The 16,599-nt window shown below is 54.4% G+C and overlaps 1 protein-coding gene across 3 annotated transcripts in view; it reads right to left on the reverse strand.

Annotated features, from left to right (window-relative positions):
* Window positions 1–16,599, reverse strand: part of LAMA5 (laminin subunit alpha 5) — a 91,559-nt gene that overhangs the window by 9,128 nt on the left and 65,832 nt on the right. For 2 of the 3 annotated variants that reach the window (XM_085314154.1, XM_085314152.1), the window contains exons 30-61: window positions 15,957–16,158; window positions 15,370–15,496; window positions 14,823–14,962; window positions 13,981–14,096; window positions 13,458–13,669; window positions 13,050–13,254; window positions 12,709–12,853; window positions 12,405–12,545; window positions 11,893–12,054; window positions 11,578–11,679; window positions 11,409–11,492; window positions 10,547–10,777; window positions 9,875–9,988; window positions 9,472–9,599; window positions 9,234–9,314; window positions 8,580–8,794; window positions 7,884–7,984; window positions 7,422–7,602; window positions 6,885–7,028; window positions 6,546–6,697; window positions 6,359–6,469; window positions 5,322–5,433; window positions 4,620–4,790; window positions 3,724–3,920; window positions 3,499–3,615; window positions 3,140–3,294; window positions 2,478–2,619; window positions 2,082–2,184; window positions 1,758–1,871; window positions 1,082–1,261; window positions 538–680; window positions 108–293 (exon numbers count right to left, since the gene is read on the reverse strand). In XM_085314154.1, coding sequence (XP_085170280.1) covers window positions 108–293; window positions 538–680; window positions 1,082–1,261; window positions 1,758–1,871; window positions 2,082–2,184; window positions 2,478–2,619; window positions 3,140–3,294; window positions 3,499–3,615; window positions 3,724–3,920; window positions 4,620–4,790; window positions 5,322–5,433; window positions 6,359–6,469; window positions 6,546–6,697; window positions 6,885–7,028; window positions 7,422–7,602; window positions 7,884–7,984; window positions 8,580–8,794; window positions 9,234–9,314; window positions 9,472–9,599; window positions 9,875–9,988; window positions 10,547–10,777; window positions 11,409–11,492; window positions 11,578–11,679; window positions 11,893–12,054; window positions 12,405–12,545; window positions 12,709–12,853; window positions 13,050–13,254; window positions 13,458–13,669; window positions 13,981–14,096; window positions 14,823–14,962; window positions 15,370–15,496; window positions 15,957–16,158 — 4,714 coding nt within the window. The remainder of the gene's footprint in view (window positions 1–107; window positions 294–537; window positions 681–1,081; window positions 1,262–1,757; window positions 1,872–2,081; window positions 2,185–2,477; window positions 2,620–3,139; window positions 3,295–3,498; window positions 3,616–3,723; window positions 3,921–4,619; window positions 4,791–5,321; window positions 5,434–6,358; window positions 6,470–6,545; window positions 6,698–6,884; window positions 7,029–7,421; window positions 7,603–7,883; window positions 7,985–8,579; window positions 8,795–9,233; window positions 9,315–9,471; window positions 9,600–9,874; window positions 9,989–10,546; window positions 10,778–11,408; window positions 11,493–11,577; window positions 11,680–11,892; window positions 12,055–12,404; window positions 12,546–12,708; window positions 12,854–13,049; window positions 13,255–13,457; window positions 13,670–13,980; window positions 14,097–14,822; window positions 14,963–15,369; window positions 15,497–15,956; window positions 16,159–16,599) is intronic. The other variant, XM_085314153.1, reaches the window with a different exon arrangement.

Raw genomic sequence — 16,599 nt, forward strand, 5'->3', positions numbered from 1 at the left:
GGTGGCAGAGGGAGGCTGGGCAAACTCCATCGCCTGTACTGCCCTCCCCCATGACTGCATCCTCCTATGCTACTCCTGCCAGCAATGCCCACACAGCCTTGTCTTACCTCTCGGCTGCCCAGGTACAGTACGAACCGCCCCTCTTCAGCTGTGTCCTGGTCCTGCTGCCTGCTCTTGGGCTCGGGGTTCTGGATGTAGAATTTGAGGGATGTGTAGGCTGCCAAGTCTTGCAGGTTGCTGGGCATGCGGACCTGCACACCTGAGCTGCCATTGAACTTCATTGGGACTTTCACCTGGAGGGAAAGAAATCCAAACCCACAGGACTGAAAGCACTGTATCTCCTCTCTTTCCATTGCCAGCTCCGCCAAGTCAAAGCACTTTCTAGAGTCTGTGAGCAAGAAAGGAACACTGGTGGTCCCACAGCTCCTCTGGATGCTTCTCCCACTCATGTACTGCCCTCGTGTTTGCCCTCATCCACCCGAAACACCCCAAACCCCTGCTTAGTGCTCTGCAGCCCTCATGCTCCCATGAACCTACCTTACTGGCCGCATTCCTCGCCTGGGTAATGAGCTGCCGGATCCGCATGATGTTCTCTGATACAGTGGCGTTCTTGTTCCTTCTATTCTCCAGGCTGCTTAGCTTCTCCAGCAGGAGTGGGATGGTGCTTTCCAGACTGGACACTGGGTTTGGAGAGGAGCCAGGGTTTATCAAGGTTAGTGAGGAAGAGAGATGTGAAGCTCTTTTTTGGGGGTTTGAGGCAGTTTTGAGACATGCAAATCAAAGCAGTGGCAGTTRGGAGCAGAGCCACAGAATTATCCCCTAAATCCAGCAGCCTCRATGGTGGATTGTGAAAATACTCCAGTGCATGCAAATCCCTGCAGAAATGCATAGGTGACATGCACTGCAGGGAGAGGAAAAAAATTAAGGTGGTAGGTATGAGGCACCCAATCTTAGCTGCTGCCTCCCTCTACTCTTGATCTGAAGCTGCAAAGCACAGCTTCTGAAAGCAAGGTGCTTGCTAAGGGCAGATGCTGACAGATGCTGAACTCAGCCCAGTGGGCCTAGCATGCTCAGCACCCACCGGACTTCCTGGCATCCTGGACTGCCTGGTTCAGGTCTTCATTTCGAAGGTCTCCGTATTGGTCTTTCCATTCATCCAGGTTCTTTTTCATGGTGTTCAGGGTATCTTCCACTTTTGCAGCTGTTTTGTTGGCCTCAGCTGCTGCCRCTTTGGCATTCTGGATTGTCTCCTTTGTGTCCTCTGCAAGAAAAGRAGAAAAATCTCTGAGACAAACAAGTGAGAGGAGGAAGAGTCCAGGTTGTAACTGGAGTTAGCTGTATGCCAACCCTCATGAAGAAACAGGCTGAGGGGCTTGCAGGAGAGATGCTGGAGAGAGAGACCTCTGCAAACCCAGGTACGTTTATCTAATGTGAAGGACTCCATATTAGATGAGGATGTGGTCCCTTCCCAMCCCTTCAGGGACTTCTAGGATGGAAAACTGGGGTGGGCAGTAGGAGAGCTGTACATGAGTGCTGTACAGCCTGCCTCCTGAGGGAACACTGACCCCTCTGCTTCACCCCTGCTCAAAGTCCAGTCATGCCCACAGTTTCCCTGCCTTGARAGGGGAGGATGTAGATTACAAAGGGATTTATAGGACCACTTTACAAGAGCAGGCTGTGAGGAGTATGTGGGTCATGGCCTGGGTGCAAAAAGGGGGCAGGAGCATCTGCCCAGCAGCAGCTGCCTCAARACAAACCTTGGTGCCTGCCCAGCATGTCCTGTATGGACTGGAGCTGGCTCAGGAGCTGATCCTTCTTCACGCGAAGGCCGCCCAGTTTGTCCTTTGCTGTCTGTAGGGTGCCTTTAATAGCTGCAATTAATTGAAAGAAATGTATAAACCCACATGCCCTGTGTTGGATCTCAGTCCAGCCCAAAGGACATGACACCCTGCCACTTCCACCCACAGTCACTATCCAGCCTGTGCTAACAAACCCGCCAACTGCTCTCCCCGCACAGTGATCTGCTGTGATTTCTGCTCTCTTCCCAACCTCCTTGTGTCTGTGCAAGGAGCCTCTCTCACCCCCATTGAGTTTTCTCTGCTCTCTCTTCACAGCCTCTTCAAGGTTGCTGCTGTTGTTCTTCAGTTCTTTAGAGATGGCCCCGAGGTTTTCTGACATGACGTTCTATAAAACAAATATGCACTGCCTAGGCCACAGCCTGAAGAAGAAATCAAGTCCCTGGTCTTCAGGGTGTGCTGCTGGGCTGTGACRGGTAGAGGTTAACAGAATTGGACTAAGGGACACCAAACCCCAGGAGCCTGGCCCCAGCCTCAGCAAGGGAGATGCTATTCTTCAGCACAGAGTRTAGTGGTGAAGCTCTAGAGGGAAGGGGCAGGTAGGGTCCAATACGGGGCTGTCGAGGGGACAAAGGAGGGTTGGATTTTGCTCRTCCATGCAGGGCTCCCCACAGCACATACCATCAAAGCCTCGCTGGCTGCCTTGTTAGCATCCTGTGCAGCTCGCTCAGCTTTTTTCACAGCTTCGATGATGCTGGCGTAGGCATTGGAGGCATCAATTGCTCGCTGGATAAAGCCATCCTGGTTCGTGCCCTGGATGATGCTGTGTTTGAAGATGAAGCCGTCAAGTCCTTGCAGACAGCTCAGGGTGGGCTCCTGCCCTTCCCCTCATGATCAGACCCCTTCTAGCTCCTCCATACAAAAGCCCTGGAGACTGCACCCTTGCTCCCCTGCCACAGGCTCAGGGTGCAGCACCACAGGCACCAGCTCCCTGCAACAGCAGGGGACCATGTGCACATCTGCTTTGAGAGGCAGGGTGCGTGCCTTGGGGAAGGAAAATGCTGACTCCCTGTTACTGCTGCTGGTCTAGAGCAGTCAGAATACAGCCAGATCAAAGAGGTCGGCTGATCATAACACAAGCGTCATGCCACCCAACACCAGCTGCCCCCACTTTCTACTGCACGCAGTGATGGGATGAGGTGCTTGGCAGTGATGTGCATGTGGGCCAAGCTCCACAGACATAGTTGTGGTTGAGATGGAGCATTTAGTCTGAGGTGAGACAGGGCTGGGTGATGGCTCAGTAATTACTAACTGAGCAGCAGGGAGACAGGTAGAGGTGTTACCTGGACAGGTTCCTCGCRAGCTCGTCCAGGAGGTGGGCATGCTCCTCAGCCTGCTCTACAATGGGTATCTTGCTGCTGGCCGGGGAGAACTTCTTCACTCGCTCTGTCAGGGGCAGCTTGGCCCCATCCAGCAGGGCTGCCAACTTCTCGTACTCCTGCAAGGATGCACATCATTCCCAAGAGCTGCTCATTGCCTCTCCAGGGAGGTACGGACACCTGTGCAGGGCTGGTCACCTGGTTCAGTGGTGCCACAGCTGCTCTGTGCTCCCCTCCTCTCCTTTACCTGCCACTGATGTGGAGCCGTGTGGCCCTATTGCCCCCATTCTCTCCGGCCAGGCTGAAGCACCTCCATCACTCACCTCCTTTGCACTGTCCATCTTCTGCAGGAAGTCGGAGACCTGTGCCAGTGAGTCCTTGGCCATCCTCAGGGTGTCCTGCACCACCCCATACTGCTTTTGGAGTTCCCGGCTCTTTTGCTAGACATACAGATGTGGAGTTAGGAGCTGGAGAGCACTAGAATAGACCCACCCTTACTGCATTTGTACTGTATGGCTGTCAAGTTCTCCTGGGGAGGGAAGGTCTACCTGACTATCCTCCAGGTTGTTGCGATTCAGGCTGTTCAAGTCCTCTGTTTGCCTGGTTTTATTCACAGCCTCGTTGAGGGCATCACGAAGGTCCATCAGCTCAGAGCTGTGCTGAGCCAGCCGCTCTCGGATGCTGTTCACCAGGTCCTGGTTAGCCTCCCAGCGGGCGTATAGCTCGTTCTTCACACGATGCAGCACTGAGGACAGAGGAGACAAGACCTTTTCTAACACATTCTCTTGTGTTAAAGGGCTCTTTCTGTGTTTGAGCTGCAGAAAAGCTTGATTCTGGTCTCACTTTRCAGATATTAAGGCCAGAAGAGACCATCCTCCCTCCTTCAGCCTGCACGGCACAAGACCTTATCCAGCATCATCTCCAAACCCACATTAGTTTGAGAGGCAACATCTCTTTTAGAAAGAGACGACTGAAAGATTCCACATGTTGGAAAACAGCTAGCTAAGGCTGGTTCCAGCGCTTCATTATTGTAAAAAACAAAACAACCAACCAACCAAACAAACAAAAAACCCTGCTTATTTCTAGTGAGAGATAGTTTATAATTCTAGCTTTCAGCTAAAGATTTTTGTTGTGTCCCTGCAGCACCTGGTACAGCCAGCTATGCAGCATRGCTCTGTGTGGAAGCAAAATCTGACCCCTTGCCTCCTGCAAGAGATGCCCTCAGGACCATGGAGCTGGCTGGGTAGCAAGGTCTCTGCTGTTACTCCGAACAACTCTACTGGACAGTGAACATGAGGAAACACGAGGGAATTTATCTGCATCTATATGTAATAACAATGACTCCTATTTCTAAGTGTTGTCGTTTTTCATCATCAAACAGAACTACCCAACTATTATAATCAAAAGTCCATAAAAAAAAAAAAAATCCCAGAGCCAGACTCACGCTTCTGAGCCTCCTCATGCTCGCGCCTTGCCAGCACTTCMTGGCTGCCAAAACTCCTCTCCTTCATCTCCTTCAGCATCCTCTCCACCTCGGCCATCTTCTGGCGGAACTCCTCAGTGGAAGTAGTGCTGGTGTTTGTCGTCCCAAACCTGGCCATCAGCTGCACCAGGTCTGCAGGGAAATCCAGGTCCCCCATTAGCACCGACTGACCCTCCGCAACCCACCCAAGCTCCTTCCTATCTCACTCTTGACTGACCATAGCCAGCTTTCATGGCAGTACTCAGGCACTTTCTGAATTGCTCATGATCGCCCAGGAGCATTGCCACGTTTCTGCCCCCTTTGCCGTTACCATAATACACGCTACACCCCAAGAACCTTTTTGTGGATCTCTCCTAGATTCAGTCACTCTCTGTTTTGCTAAATCTCTCCTGGAATGGTAGTGCAGACAGCCCTCATCTTCTGCATTTTAACAAATATTTGTGCAAGTTTAACATGTTTTTCCAAAAATGGTGCTCAGCCGAACAGCTGGGATTCACAACAACCCTGGTCTACTTAAGTAGCTAGAAGCCTGTGGGGATCTCCATCACATTTGTATTTCCCCTTCCTTTTTCCAAGACATGTAGTACACAGTGATRCTTGCAAAGCAAGAGTGTGACATTTCCAGCAGGAAAAAACTCACAGAGAGACGACTTTAGCACCTACCCGCAATGCTTTTCTGGATGCTTTGGATATCTAGCAGGAGCTGCTCCCCACTCTGGTAACTCTCTCTTGTGTGCTGCTCTAACTGGTTTGCTTCTCTTTGAGTCATGCTCATCTAAAACACAAAATTCTGGTTTACCTGAAGCATGAGATTACGTTTAATGTGACCTGTCAGGGAGGCAGTGATGTACCCAAAAGGCATGCTAGGTTTGGGAAGGTGCTGCTTTTGAGCTCCCTGAACCAAGAGAGTCATGTCTCCTGCAACAGCCTGCCCCATGCACCACGCTGGGGCTCCCGAAACAGCCCTAAGACCAGAGAGGACAGAACTGTCCCATGCTCATAACGCAGTGCAAGGTCACAGAGCCTGGGGGCAGACAGATCTGGGTGCTGAGCAGGAGAGAGAGGTCTGGCCATTCAGAGCTTGTACACTCACACACAGAGGTGGGCATTTGTCTGCTTAGCTGCCCAAGGGACATGAGACATCCAGTAGAAACCTTTACCTCTCACTTTGATTAAAAACAAGGCCTCCAGTCCTGCTCAGTTTATAATTTCTCTGAAGACACAATTGGTATATCTTTATGCTGTGTAGACCGACCCTTGTAAAATGTATTCTTGTGCTGAGGCCTCCAAAGGCAGCTACGATGAAAAGGATCAGTTCTTCGGCTGACGGGGCCAGGGCCCCGCCTGCTGCAGCCCGGGTACACCCAGGACAGACCCAGCCACGCACACGCCTTCCCTATATGCTCCTTTTCTTGAACGTATTTTTACTAGCAAAAGTTGAAGATGCCTCAAAAGCAAGCAATAAATCGAGAAATGACCTGAAATATCACAGTAAGTTTAGCAGCCCTCCAAAGGACCAATCCAGATAATCTAGTTCTGGCACGTGAGTAAGAGGCCCTGACACCCTCAGCTTTGTGCTGGGCTGGGCAGGTGATCCGGCCTGTCTGAACGAGGCTCCTCATGGCCTTCAAAGCCCTCTTTTTTGGTAAAAGGAGGGATTCATACTCTGGCAAGGGGAGGAAGACAGGCAAACACCCTACTTTGTGCTGCAGCGCATTGAGGTCCTGTGTGAGGTCCACGTTCTCGTCCTCCAGCTCGTCCACTCTTTGCCTGACCTTGCTCAGGGCTCGCTGGTGCTCGCGCAGGTGGTTCTGCGAGAGAAAGCAGAAGTCAGGCAAACGGGCCAGGAAAAGTGGGCAGAAAGCAGCGCTGAAGCCTTCCACGTACAGTGATGGTGGCCATAGTGCTGTTGAAACCRTGGAGGCGAGCCCAGGCGATGGAGCTGGCATTCAGGTTAACCAGCTGGCCTCGAATCGAGGGGAAGGACGTCTCGATGTTCTGCAGATCTTCCAGCAGGAGCAGGACACAGCTGTCACACACTGCCGCAGGAAAGAAGCGGTGAGCAGAGAGCCCTTTCCTTGGCTTCCCTCGCCACCTTCCCCRTGACTGCAGGAGGGATACAGTCTCCTTTTCCAGCAAGGCCACCCCAGTCCTACTAGGAAGGATGCCATTGAGTTTGGGCAGGAGGAAGGGAGAGGGGAGGACAGCTCACGGCACGATACAGACCTTCGCACCTCGTGCTGTCCGGGCCGTTTGCCACGAGGACCTCATGCTTCTGCAGGCAGACGTCGCACTGCTTCCCGGCCAGGCCGTTGGGGCAGGTGCACTCGCCCGTGCGTGGGTCGCAGGAGCCGCCTTTGCACTCGCACTCTGCGGCRAGAGAGGGGAGGCTGCAGCGGCCCYGGCCCCCAGAGGGGAACGCGGCCGTTTGCTGCGACACAGCAAACCTCCATCCTGGGAGCAGAYGCTATGGGCGGGTTTTGAGCGGGAGAAGGATAGGCAAAATCTTTTCTTTCAGCTCTGAAGGTTAGTAAGAGGAAAACAGCAGGGCAGTGTTTCGTGCTGCTGCTGTGCTGCAGGGAGGGGAAGCTGGTTTTATTCCAGATGTGCAACAGCATCTCTGCTCATCTACACGGTTTCAACCCAGCAACGCGCGCAGGATCCGAGATAACAGCGGCTGGTTTTCTTTCTCGGCAGCTCGACAAGTGCCACCAACACCTCGCCCAGGTCCCCCGCGCACGAGAGCCGGGAAGCAGCACTCACTTGTGCAGCCGCTGGGGCCGAAGCCCCAGTAGCCGGGGGCGCACTGCTGGCAGCGCGAGCCGCTCACGCCGGGCAGGCAGCCGCACTGGCCCGTCCGCGCGTGGCACCGGGGCCCCACGGAGCCCACGTCGCAGTCGCACCGCTGGCAGCCCGAGCAGCCCTCGAAGCCGTAGTAGCCCTCCTAGGGAAAAGCAGGGCGGTTGGCTTCCCGCTCAGCCGGAGGGCACRCGCGTCTCCGTCCGGAGGCACGACACCCCGACCTTGCTTCCCAGAAGCGTTTTGACCGCTGCAAAAACTCGTGCCAAYGCAGCCAAGACTGGGAGCTGCAAGAAGGGCCCATCACGGACGGGCAGTTAAAGCAAACGGAGCACCAACCTCAGCGCCAGCCCYGGTCTGCCCCCCGCGCTCCCGCCTCGCCCCGGGCCCACCCGCGCTCCGTCCGGGCCGCGGGGCTCCCCTCACCTCGCAGCGGTCGCAGTGCTGGCCCGTCACTCCGGGCTTGCAGAAGCACTGGCCTGTTTGTGGATGGCACGAGTCGGTCCCGCAGGGCGAACAGTTGCACTCTGCCAGGGAAAAGCAGGCCCGGTTACACGGGGACCCGAGGAGACCAGTCCACCACCCGCACGCTCCCTGTCCCTGGTGGGGAATCCTACTTTCCCCTTGYCTCCCACAGGCAGAGCAAACACAAAACCTCTCTTCTCTTGGATTTGCTCCTGCCAACCACTTCTTCCCATGACACTTGTCCAGGCCAGACCTGCTTTTTTGAGCTGTAATTTGGCTGCTGTCCCTCMAAGGAGAGAGGAGCAATGGTGGGAAGGGGCCGTGTAAACATATGCTCCGACGGGAAYGATGGCAAGGCGAGCGACAGCCTTACTGCTGGGGGAGCCGCTCGGGTTGAGACCGTTCCAGCCTGGGTGAGGCTTAGAGCCTTGCAAACGGGGGTGGATAGGAGCTTATGGAGTTGTGATGCTGGAGGGCAAGTTTTTGGAGTTGTTCTCTTCTTATTAGAGTTTTTGGAGGCTGCTTGCCCTGGCTCGCACGCACGCAATGCAGTGCATGATTCATCCGGGCAACGCACAGAACAGCTAGGGGCGGCACACRGTCATGGTCCGTCTGTCCACCTTCCCCTTTTGGTGCATTGCTGCCCACGCCACTCACGCGTGCAGTTCTTGGCTGCCACCGCGTCACCGTAGTAGCCGGGGGCGCACACTTCGCACCGCGCGCCGGCCGTGTGGTGCATGCACCCCGTGCAGGCGCCCGTCAGGGAGTCGCAGCTGTTGAACAGCATGTTGGGGTCCGTGTTCCCGCTGCAGTCGCACGGCTGGCACGAGCTGCCGATCACCAAGGGATTGCCGTAGTAGCCCGGGGCACACCTGCAGAAATACGGCATGTTAAAACACACCGGGAGCATCGGCGGGGGCGGGGGGGGGCACAGCTCGGGCCRGCCCCACACAAGCACTGTGCCACTRTAACTGTGCAGGCATCCAACGCCTCTGCTTGCTGCAGCCCCCGCGGTCCCCACACACCTTGTGTTTTACCCTATGATACCCCGGAGAGGTGCCTTTATCACAGCCTGCAAGCCAGGGCAGCGCACGGCCGAGGGGTTCACCCACAGTAACACACACTACCAGCAGTGCAGACAGTAATAGGGGCTGAAAGGGACTGAAGTCCTGCCAGAGCAAAGCACCCTCGGGTCAGAGCCAACCACCTCCTCTGCAGTTCCTACTAGGGCAGCTTCTCTTCGGCCACAGTGGTGGCTACGCTGGCTAGCGTGGCCCCAGCTGCAGACACCTTGGCTGCCATCGCTCTTACCGCTCGCAGTTCGGTCCAGCGTAGCCAGGCTTGCAGAGACACTGCGTGCTGGAGCCCTTGTGGACACAGCCGACGGCGAAGCTGAAACGACAGGGGTGAGCATGAAGGAGCGGTCACCGCACTTACACTATTAATGGGACATCTGCCAGGGCCAAGCCAGTGCCCAGGCACGGGACAGCCTGGCTCCCAGCAGTTAAACAGTGGGCCCAGAAAGGGAACCTCGTGCAAGGGCGCTTACTTGTTGGAGGCAACTGAAAGAGGACATGGGCATCCGACACATTGTAAGAGTCCTTCAGCCGAGTGGCTGCCCACGTAGCCGTCCTTGCACCGCTCGCAGTGGTCCCCCTCCGTGTTGTGCTGGCAGTTCTGCAAGGACAAGGCAGGCTACGTGCTCAGCATAGAGGGGAGGAAACGGTGGGTTAGGACAGACAGATCCCCGACAGATAACTGGACACTTYGATCCTTCCTCTTTCCCAGATTTGTCTTTCACCCTAAGCTGACTCAGAGCTGGGCCATCCTTGAAATGGCACRTGCAGGTAATGGACCTATTAAGGCATGGTCTACCTGCAAAGAACCTTTCAATCGCATGCTACWGCTCTTCCAGCTCCAAAATCTCAGCACTTCACTGGCTGTTTACTCACCAGGCATATCCCAGACCCTGGAAGGCACTGATCTGAGTGGCCGTTGCAATGACATGGGATACATTTTCCCAGAAAGAGTCCCTTGGTGTCTCTGTAGAAACCTGGAGCACATTTCTAAGGACAGAGAAAAAGAGAGAGATGTGAAAAAAGCCCAACACATTCAGGCAAAGCAAAGAGGCTGATTCAGTTCCATTGCAGARTTCCCACAGGGTTGTGTCGATGGAGAAGAGATTAAAAGCAACAACTGTTAAAGATTTCTCAGTGCAGCTCTTTCCTGCTCCTCATCAACAGAGATGATCTGTCAGGCAGAAGGATCTATTCTCAGAAACTACATGCCCTTAGTTTTAGCCCATAACACCTACACAATTTCCCCATCATGCCTCCTCCACGAGCCCTAGCACACATCTCCCAGGTGGGAGGAAGCCTGTGAGAGGGCTGGTGTGCAGGGAGCTTGGGAGCAGTTGTTTCTTCCTTCGGCATAACCTGAGCTGTAATTAAAAGCAGAGCTCTTAGGGCTGGCTTGGAGGCTGGTGCTCTGGCACCGTTGTTGTGCATACAGTGAAGCACATCCAAACCCCGTGGCTGCCAACCGTGCTATACAGAGGGACATCCCAAGTGGATGGTGTTCAATCCCGTTCTGCCCAGAGCAGCCACATCCTCTTTTGCTCCTACCTGGCAGGAGTCTCCCTGGTAGTTGGCTGGACAAAAGCACAGCTCCATGTTGCGGGCTTGGATGCCTGTGGCCGTATCTGTCACTATCTCCAGAACCACRCGGCGCAGGGACACCGAGGAGGAGAGCTGAGAGAAGAGCGCCCGGATCTGCAGCTGCTCCAGGTTTGCCAGCACCATCATGAGTTCCTCTCTGGACACAGGATTGTGTGTCTCCGTGTGCCTGAAGTTTCCCTAGTAGGAGAAGACTTGACATAACTGGCAGGAAGCATAAGCCCTTATTTTGTGTCAGGCAGCTGCAAAACAGCCCCTGGCTCTTCATAGCCACCTCTGCTGCACAGGCACAMGGAAAACCAGTCTGCTTGCTTTAGGAGCAAGGTGTTTCTGCACCTTGGGACTGTAATGTCTTACTGTCACATACTTCCAGCAAGGCCATAGGCCCCTAAAACCTAGGACAGCTGTGCTAACAAGTCACACCCAGCACTACCAAAACCCCRAATCTAACACATGCTGCCAAGTCCGAAGCTACACCACAGTGATCTTTATTCCAGAATGACTGGCACTAGCCTTGAGAGGAGACGGACATCCAAGAGGACAATATGTGCTGCTGCAATTCATGCTGGCCTCAAAGATAACGATGCAGAGAACGCATTTTTTGATGTTTCAAATAAAAGACTCAGACCTTGGAATTTGCAAGAAATTTGTTGTATGCATGTTTGAAAGCTCAGACAAAAAGAAAGTGCCAAGAACTAGTAGCAACAGGCAGCAACAACAAATACTGAGTTCAAAGCAATCCTCCCTTCTGTCTACATCCTAAATGCATCTGAGCACTTAACTTGGTACACACTTGTGTGTGCAAACTCACCTCCACCAGCTGCAGCTGGCCTTGGTGTACCTCCCCTGGTGAGGGGTAGGTGCCTTCCAGAAACATGATGCTCATCTGATTTCCCTAGGAGAAGTAAGGAAGTTGTCAGTCACCGTCTCATCCTTGCGCTCTCCTTGCAGGAGGCACAAGGGCACTTCTTGGGCTGTACCTTCAGGATTACGTCCGGGCGGGACTCCGTGGGAACGAACACGTCGCCCCTCCGCGGGTCTGAGTGAAGTTCATAACGCAAATGCCCACCATAGGACGAAACCTAGGGGAGAGCCAAGTAACGTAGCAAAGTTATATTGCTGTGAGCCAGGATGGAGATATGCTGTGGTGAGCTGTGTCACGGCCGTCTGTGCTCAACTGGAGCACTGAGCACTCCTGCATGGTGCTGGGCATGCCACCGGCATGCGTGTCAACGGAGGCCCAGCATGTGTGTGACTGCTGGTCTGGTTGTCTTGAGCTAAGCATGTGTTCTTACCCGGTCCCCGAGGTAAGAGCTGGGCGCAACCCAGTAGACCTCCTGATATGCCTCAGGGAGGTTCCTGAGATCGGCATGAAGGAGCTGCTCCCGCAGGCTCAGGGTGGTGGGCACTTCCTGGCGGTCGCTGCTCAGCAACACCCATCCGCTCATGTCAACAAACTAGGGGAGAAACAGGAACCATAGATGTTTCCAGAGCTCCTTCTGGAGCAACAGAAGATATCTAGATGCTGACGCTGCAGAAGTGTAATTCTTCCTGCAGTGGAAAAGATGCCTATAGGGTCATCATAACCTTGCTCACCAAGTCTTTGGGAAGCTGGGCACCACCCCAGCCTCCCACCTTGCTGGAGTTCTCCTGGCACAATACCAAAGTTCAGATATAGTGACTCTCCTCACATCAAATCTTCCACAGGGGCAGGATTAGTGCAGGATGAGAGATCTGAAGGCACTGGGAGCCAGGAGGGTGGGAACACACCTGCTCTAGCAGCCCTCTGGCCCCCAGCTCCACTCACCTCAGCTCGGTACTTCTCAGCACTGCGGCAGCGATCAGTCGCTCCGAAGCAGAAACACTTGGTGCAACCCTTGGGGTTGCCAGCATCCAAAGAAAACGTCCCCAAGCGGCACTGGTCACACCTTGGGCCCTCCACGTTTTCCTGGAAGACAGGCAAAACTTGACATGTCAACAGCTCCTCATCAGGCTTTAGCAGAGGATAGGCATTGCTGAACGAGTTATCAAAGCATGACAAACCGTACTGCTGGAGCAGGAGGGTCCAGCTAAGCAGAAGCACCTCATAGGAAGGCACTCAGAAGACTGACCTTGCAGTGACACTGCCCTGTGACTGGGTCGCACACACTCGCTTCAGTGCCAGCCTGGTGGCAGTCGCACTGCCGACAGTTGGGGTAATGGTAGTAGCCAGGGGCGCAGAGGTCGCATCGCCGTCCTATGACATTGGGCTTGCACCTGGATGGGACGCAAGAGCAGCAGAGTTAGAGACCTCTGTGCTGTGATCCTGCGCAGGGAGCAGCGAGGTGGTCAGGGCCGCACGCAGGCCGGCATGGGACAGCACTGACAGGGGTCTCCTATCCAGTTAACTCGTCACCCCCCGAGGACCAGGGAGGAGGCGATGCTGCCAAACACGCTCCCTCGGCACCCTCACCTGCACTGCCCRCTGTCCACGTCGCAGCCCGGCTCTGTCAGCTCTTGCACGCCCGGCCGAGAGCAGTTGCAGTCCTCGCAGCCGATGAGCGGGTGGCAGCCGAAGGTCTGGGGCTCGCAGACCACGCACTCCGGCCTCAGCGTGTGCGGAGGGCAGAGGCACTGCCCCGTCACCTCGTCGCAGAGACGCGTCCCGCAGTCACACGCTGCAAGGGGGAGAGAGGTGCTCAGCCGCRCTGCTGGGAGCTGGCCTCTTCTCTGCCTCCTGCTCCGTGTGGAGCCAGCTCAGGCTGAAACCAGGGCTGGGCAACGCAGCCGTTTTCTGAATCAGCCTCGGCCCGGCAGGAGGCAGAATGGCCACGGCTGGGGAAAGCAGAGCTTCCCCTGCGTGGGAGACAGGGCAACTCACGCCTGCAGTTGGGGAAGCCCCAGTAGCCRGTGGCGCAACGGGAACACTCTCGCCCAATGATGTTGGGCTTGCAGGGACACTGCCCGCCGAAGGGCTCGCACTGGCTGCCCCGCGCTCCGGCCTCGTGGCACCGGCAGGGCTGGGCCCCGTTGTTGTAGAAGAGCGAGAGTGAGATGGCAGAGTTGCGACAGAACCTTGAGGATGTGGTGGGACTGCAGAAGAAAACATGAGAAGTCACCGCGCTGAGCACTCCAACAACCTCCTCACCAGCCYGCACTGAGCGTCAGTACAAAATCCAGCAGGATCTCCCACAGCAATTTACACCGAATTAGTGCAAGGRAGAGCCCAGTGACACCAAGATCTCCAAACACCAAAGGTTTGGTACTTAGATAAGGAGAGCAATTAACTCTTCCCCTGCCACCTGCAGCGCCCCAGGAAGGGTACAAGTGCTGCTACTTTGGCTTCCCAAGGAACATGCAGCCTGTGGACAGCAGAAAGGGTACCCCAAAGCCAAGGATCTCACTTGATGTAGAAGCTGTTGACACCACAGCTGCTGATGAAGTCATATGACTTGTCCAGGGGTTCCTCCTGCAGGTACTGAGAACTGTAGCTTTCTTCTGGCACCACAAGKATGTAATCCTGCCATGAGAAGATGGAAGAGGCAGACTCTTTAGCTAGGCCAGACTGGTAGAGTCTGAAATGAGCCCACTCAGTAGCCCAAATGCACCTTAAACTTCTCATCAAGCCATCCCTCCATTAGAGTTTATCCATCAGGGTCCATCTACTCTAATAGCCCACGTGCATAGTGGCCCAAATTCACTGCAGTCAGGAAAGGCAGAACACCCCAAAGGGGCAGCAGAGGTGTGCTTCAGCATGGAGGCAGGCAGTCACTGTCACCTTAAAGTCCTAGCTACAAAGTCGCCTGGGTTCCAGTTCTGTCTTTCAGTCTTCTAGTCCTTCTGTGCTTGAATTTAGGATACYAAGCACCACCTGCTCCCATGATGAGACACGCCTCGACAAACTGTCATATAGGTGCCATATATCACTGGGGCAGGAAGAAGGTTTATTCTGGATTACCACAGGCTATGCAAAGCAACAGCTTCCATTTCCACCTTGCTTTGGTATCAAAACCACACAGCACTGGGGAAACCATGTCATACACAAAGCCTGTCTTTGTGAATTCTGCGCTCAATTCTGCACCACTAAGTAGAGTTAAGATTGTGGCTTTACAGGATAACGCAGAAACTGAGTCATGGTGGGAAACATTCCTATGGTCACACAGTAGCAAAAATCCTCAAGGACAAACTCCAGCCCTGCTGGAGGTGGGTCCGGCAGGCATCTGGAGTTTCCTGGAGAGAGGCTTACCAGCCACAGCTGCTTGCCTTCTGGCACTCGCACAGTCACGGTCAGGTCGTTGTCCGTAACATCCAGGATAATCTGGTTCTCAGAAACTACCAGGCTTCGGCATCCATAACCATGTGGGCAGAAGGTAGCATTGGTCTCCCCTGAAAAGGCAACAAACCCTTTGGTGCCCCATTTCCCTTGCAATCCCCATCATCCCCCTCCACTCGCTCTCAGGGGAATCTCCTTTCCAGCCAAAGGGCCTCCTGGATTGCTTTTGGTGAAGAAAAGCAGCTCTACTGCTAGTCGGCTGCAGATGCCTTACGTGGTGGTCCTCATCTCTACAGCAGATTTTTTCAGAGTTTTCAAACTGAAAATAGTTGAAAAGGACAGAAAATGAGAAGGACACCTGACACCCTGGAACAGAGCTGTCTCACCCTGCTGCCTTCTTTCTCCACTCATGGCACATTGTTTTTCATATCCCCACAGACCCTGTAGTTGTTACCTGGCATGACAAAGCTTTCTGAGGCCCCTTTGCCAGGGATCTCTCCTACGATCCAGCTCTTCTTACCTTGCCAAATACGTCCACCATTGATTAACACTTCCACAGGGAAGGTGGGATGRTTGGGCTGGTAATAATGCAGGATGAAAGCGTAGCGTCCCAGCGCCTGGATCCGACTGTTAAACACAACAGCAGCCTGGCCCAAAACAGGAGAACAGAGACACAAGAAACTTCATCAGATGTCTGTGCTCATACCCAGGATATTTTTTATTACTGCACAAATCTGTGCTCATATTGCACAAACATGAGTTAACAGTCACACTCTCCTCAGGCTTTTGGCAACCCAACCCCCAACACACCTTCACAGATAACCTCCCGAATGGTGACTGTTGGGCTGCCAGCTACAGTGATCTGTAAAGCTTTCCATGGGAGCCCAGAGAACCAAGAAAGGTTGGATGGAAGTAAGACAGGAGAGTCCATGGGAATTACACGCTCAGGCACAAGTCTAAATCCTTGGTTAAAACTGAGAGCTAATGACCGCAGAAGGGAAGCATCTCCATGCACCCTGGTGCCTGTGCTGGGACAACCTGTGTTCCCGATGCAGCAGGGCCTGCATGGCACTGGCAGAGCAACGCACCCAGTGCCCGTGTCGCTACCTGTGGAGGCTGTAGGAGGATGAGCTCTGCCGAGGAGTCCACCGCGGTGGGAGGCCGAGGTGCAGGCTCCATGGGGACAGCAGCTGGAKCAATGTGGACCGCCTGAGCCAGGGGGGTGTCTGGGGTGATGGGCAGAGCCTGGCCTCCCTCCAAAACGATCGACTGAGAAAGTTTCAGGAACCGAGAGGGAATGCAGGAACTGCTGCGAGGGAAGGAGGAAAGAGGATGTAAATGTCCCCCAGTAAGGAAAGATGGAAGCTGCTGAGGAGAGGGGACGCCCTGCAACACCCATCTGATTACAACGCTTGCTTGGGAGGACGCGCCTTCTGAGCGACTCTCAGGGGCTTCAGGATAACACGCTCAGCGGGAGGAAGAGGAATCTTGCACAGGCTAATTCCCGTGCAAATATTTATTCAGAGCAGCGTMAAGCATTTGGATACAGCGACTGTCTCTTGCTGTATGCAAGTAAACAGAGGAAAGCCTATTTCACGATGGCACTTCAGCATATACCGCAAGAGGCAATGCAATGTGGTGCTCAGGTAAAGACCAGCAAACTGGCCTCAGTCTTTCCTCCATCGCTGCCTCCTTGGCAGCCTCCTCTCCTCCTGTGCCATGGRGATTTCTTTCTCCCATGTCAGGAACC

The sequence above is a fragment of the Rhea americana genome, unplaced genomic scaffold (genome assembly GCF_003343005.1).
Source record: "Rhea americana isolate MKP2758 unplaced genomic scaffold, rheAme1 scaffold_4, whole genome shotgun sequence".
Taxonomy (NCBI): Eukaryota; Metazoa; Chordata; class Aves; order Rheiformes; family Rheidae; genus Rhea; species Rhea americana.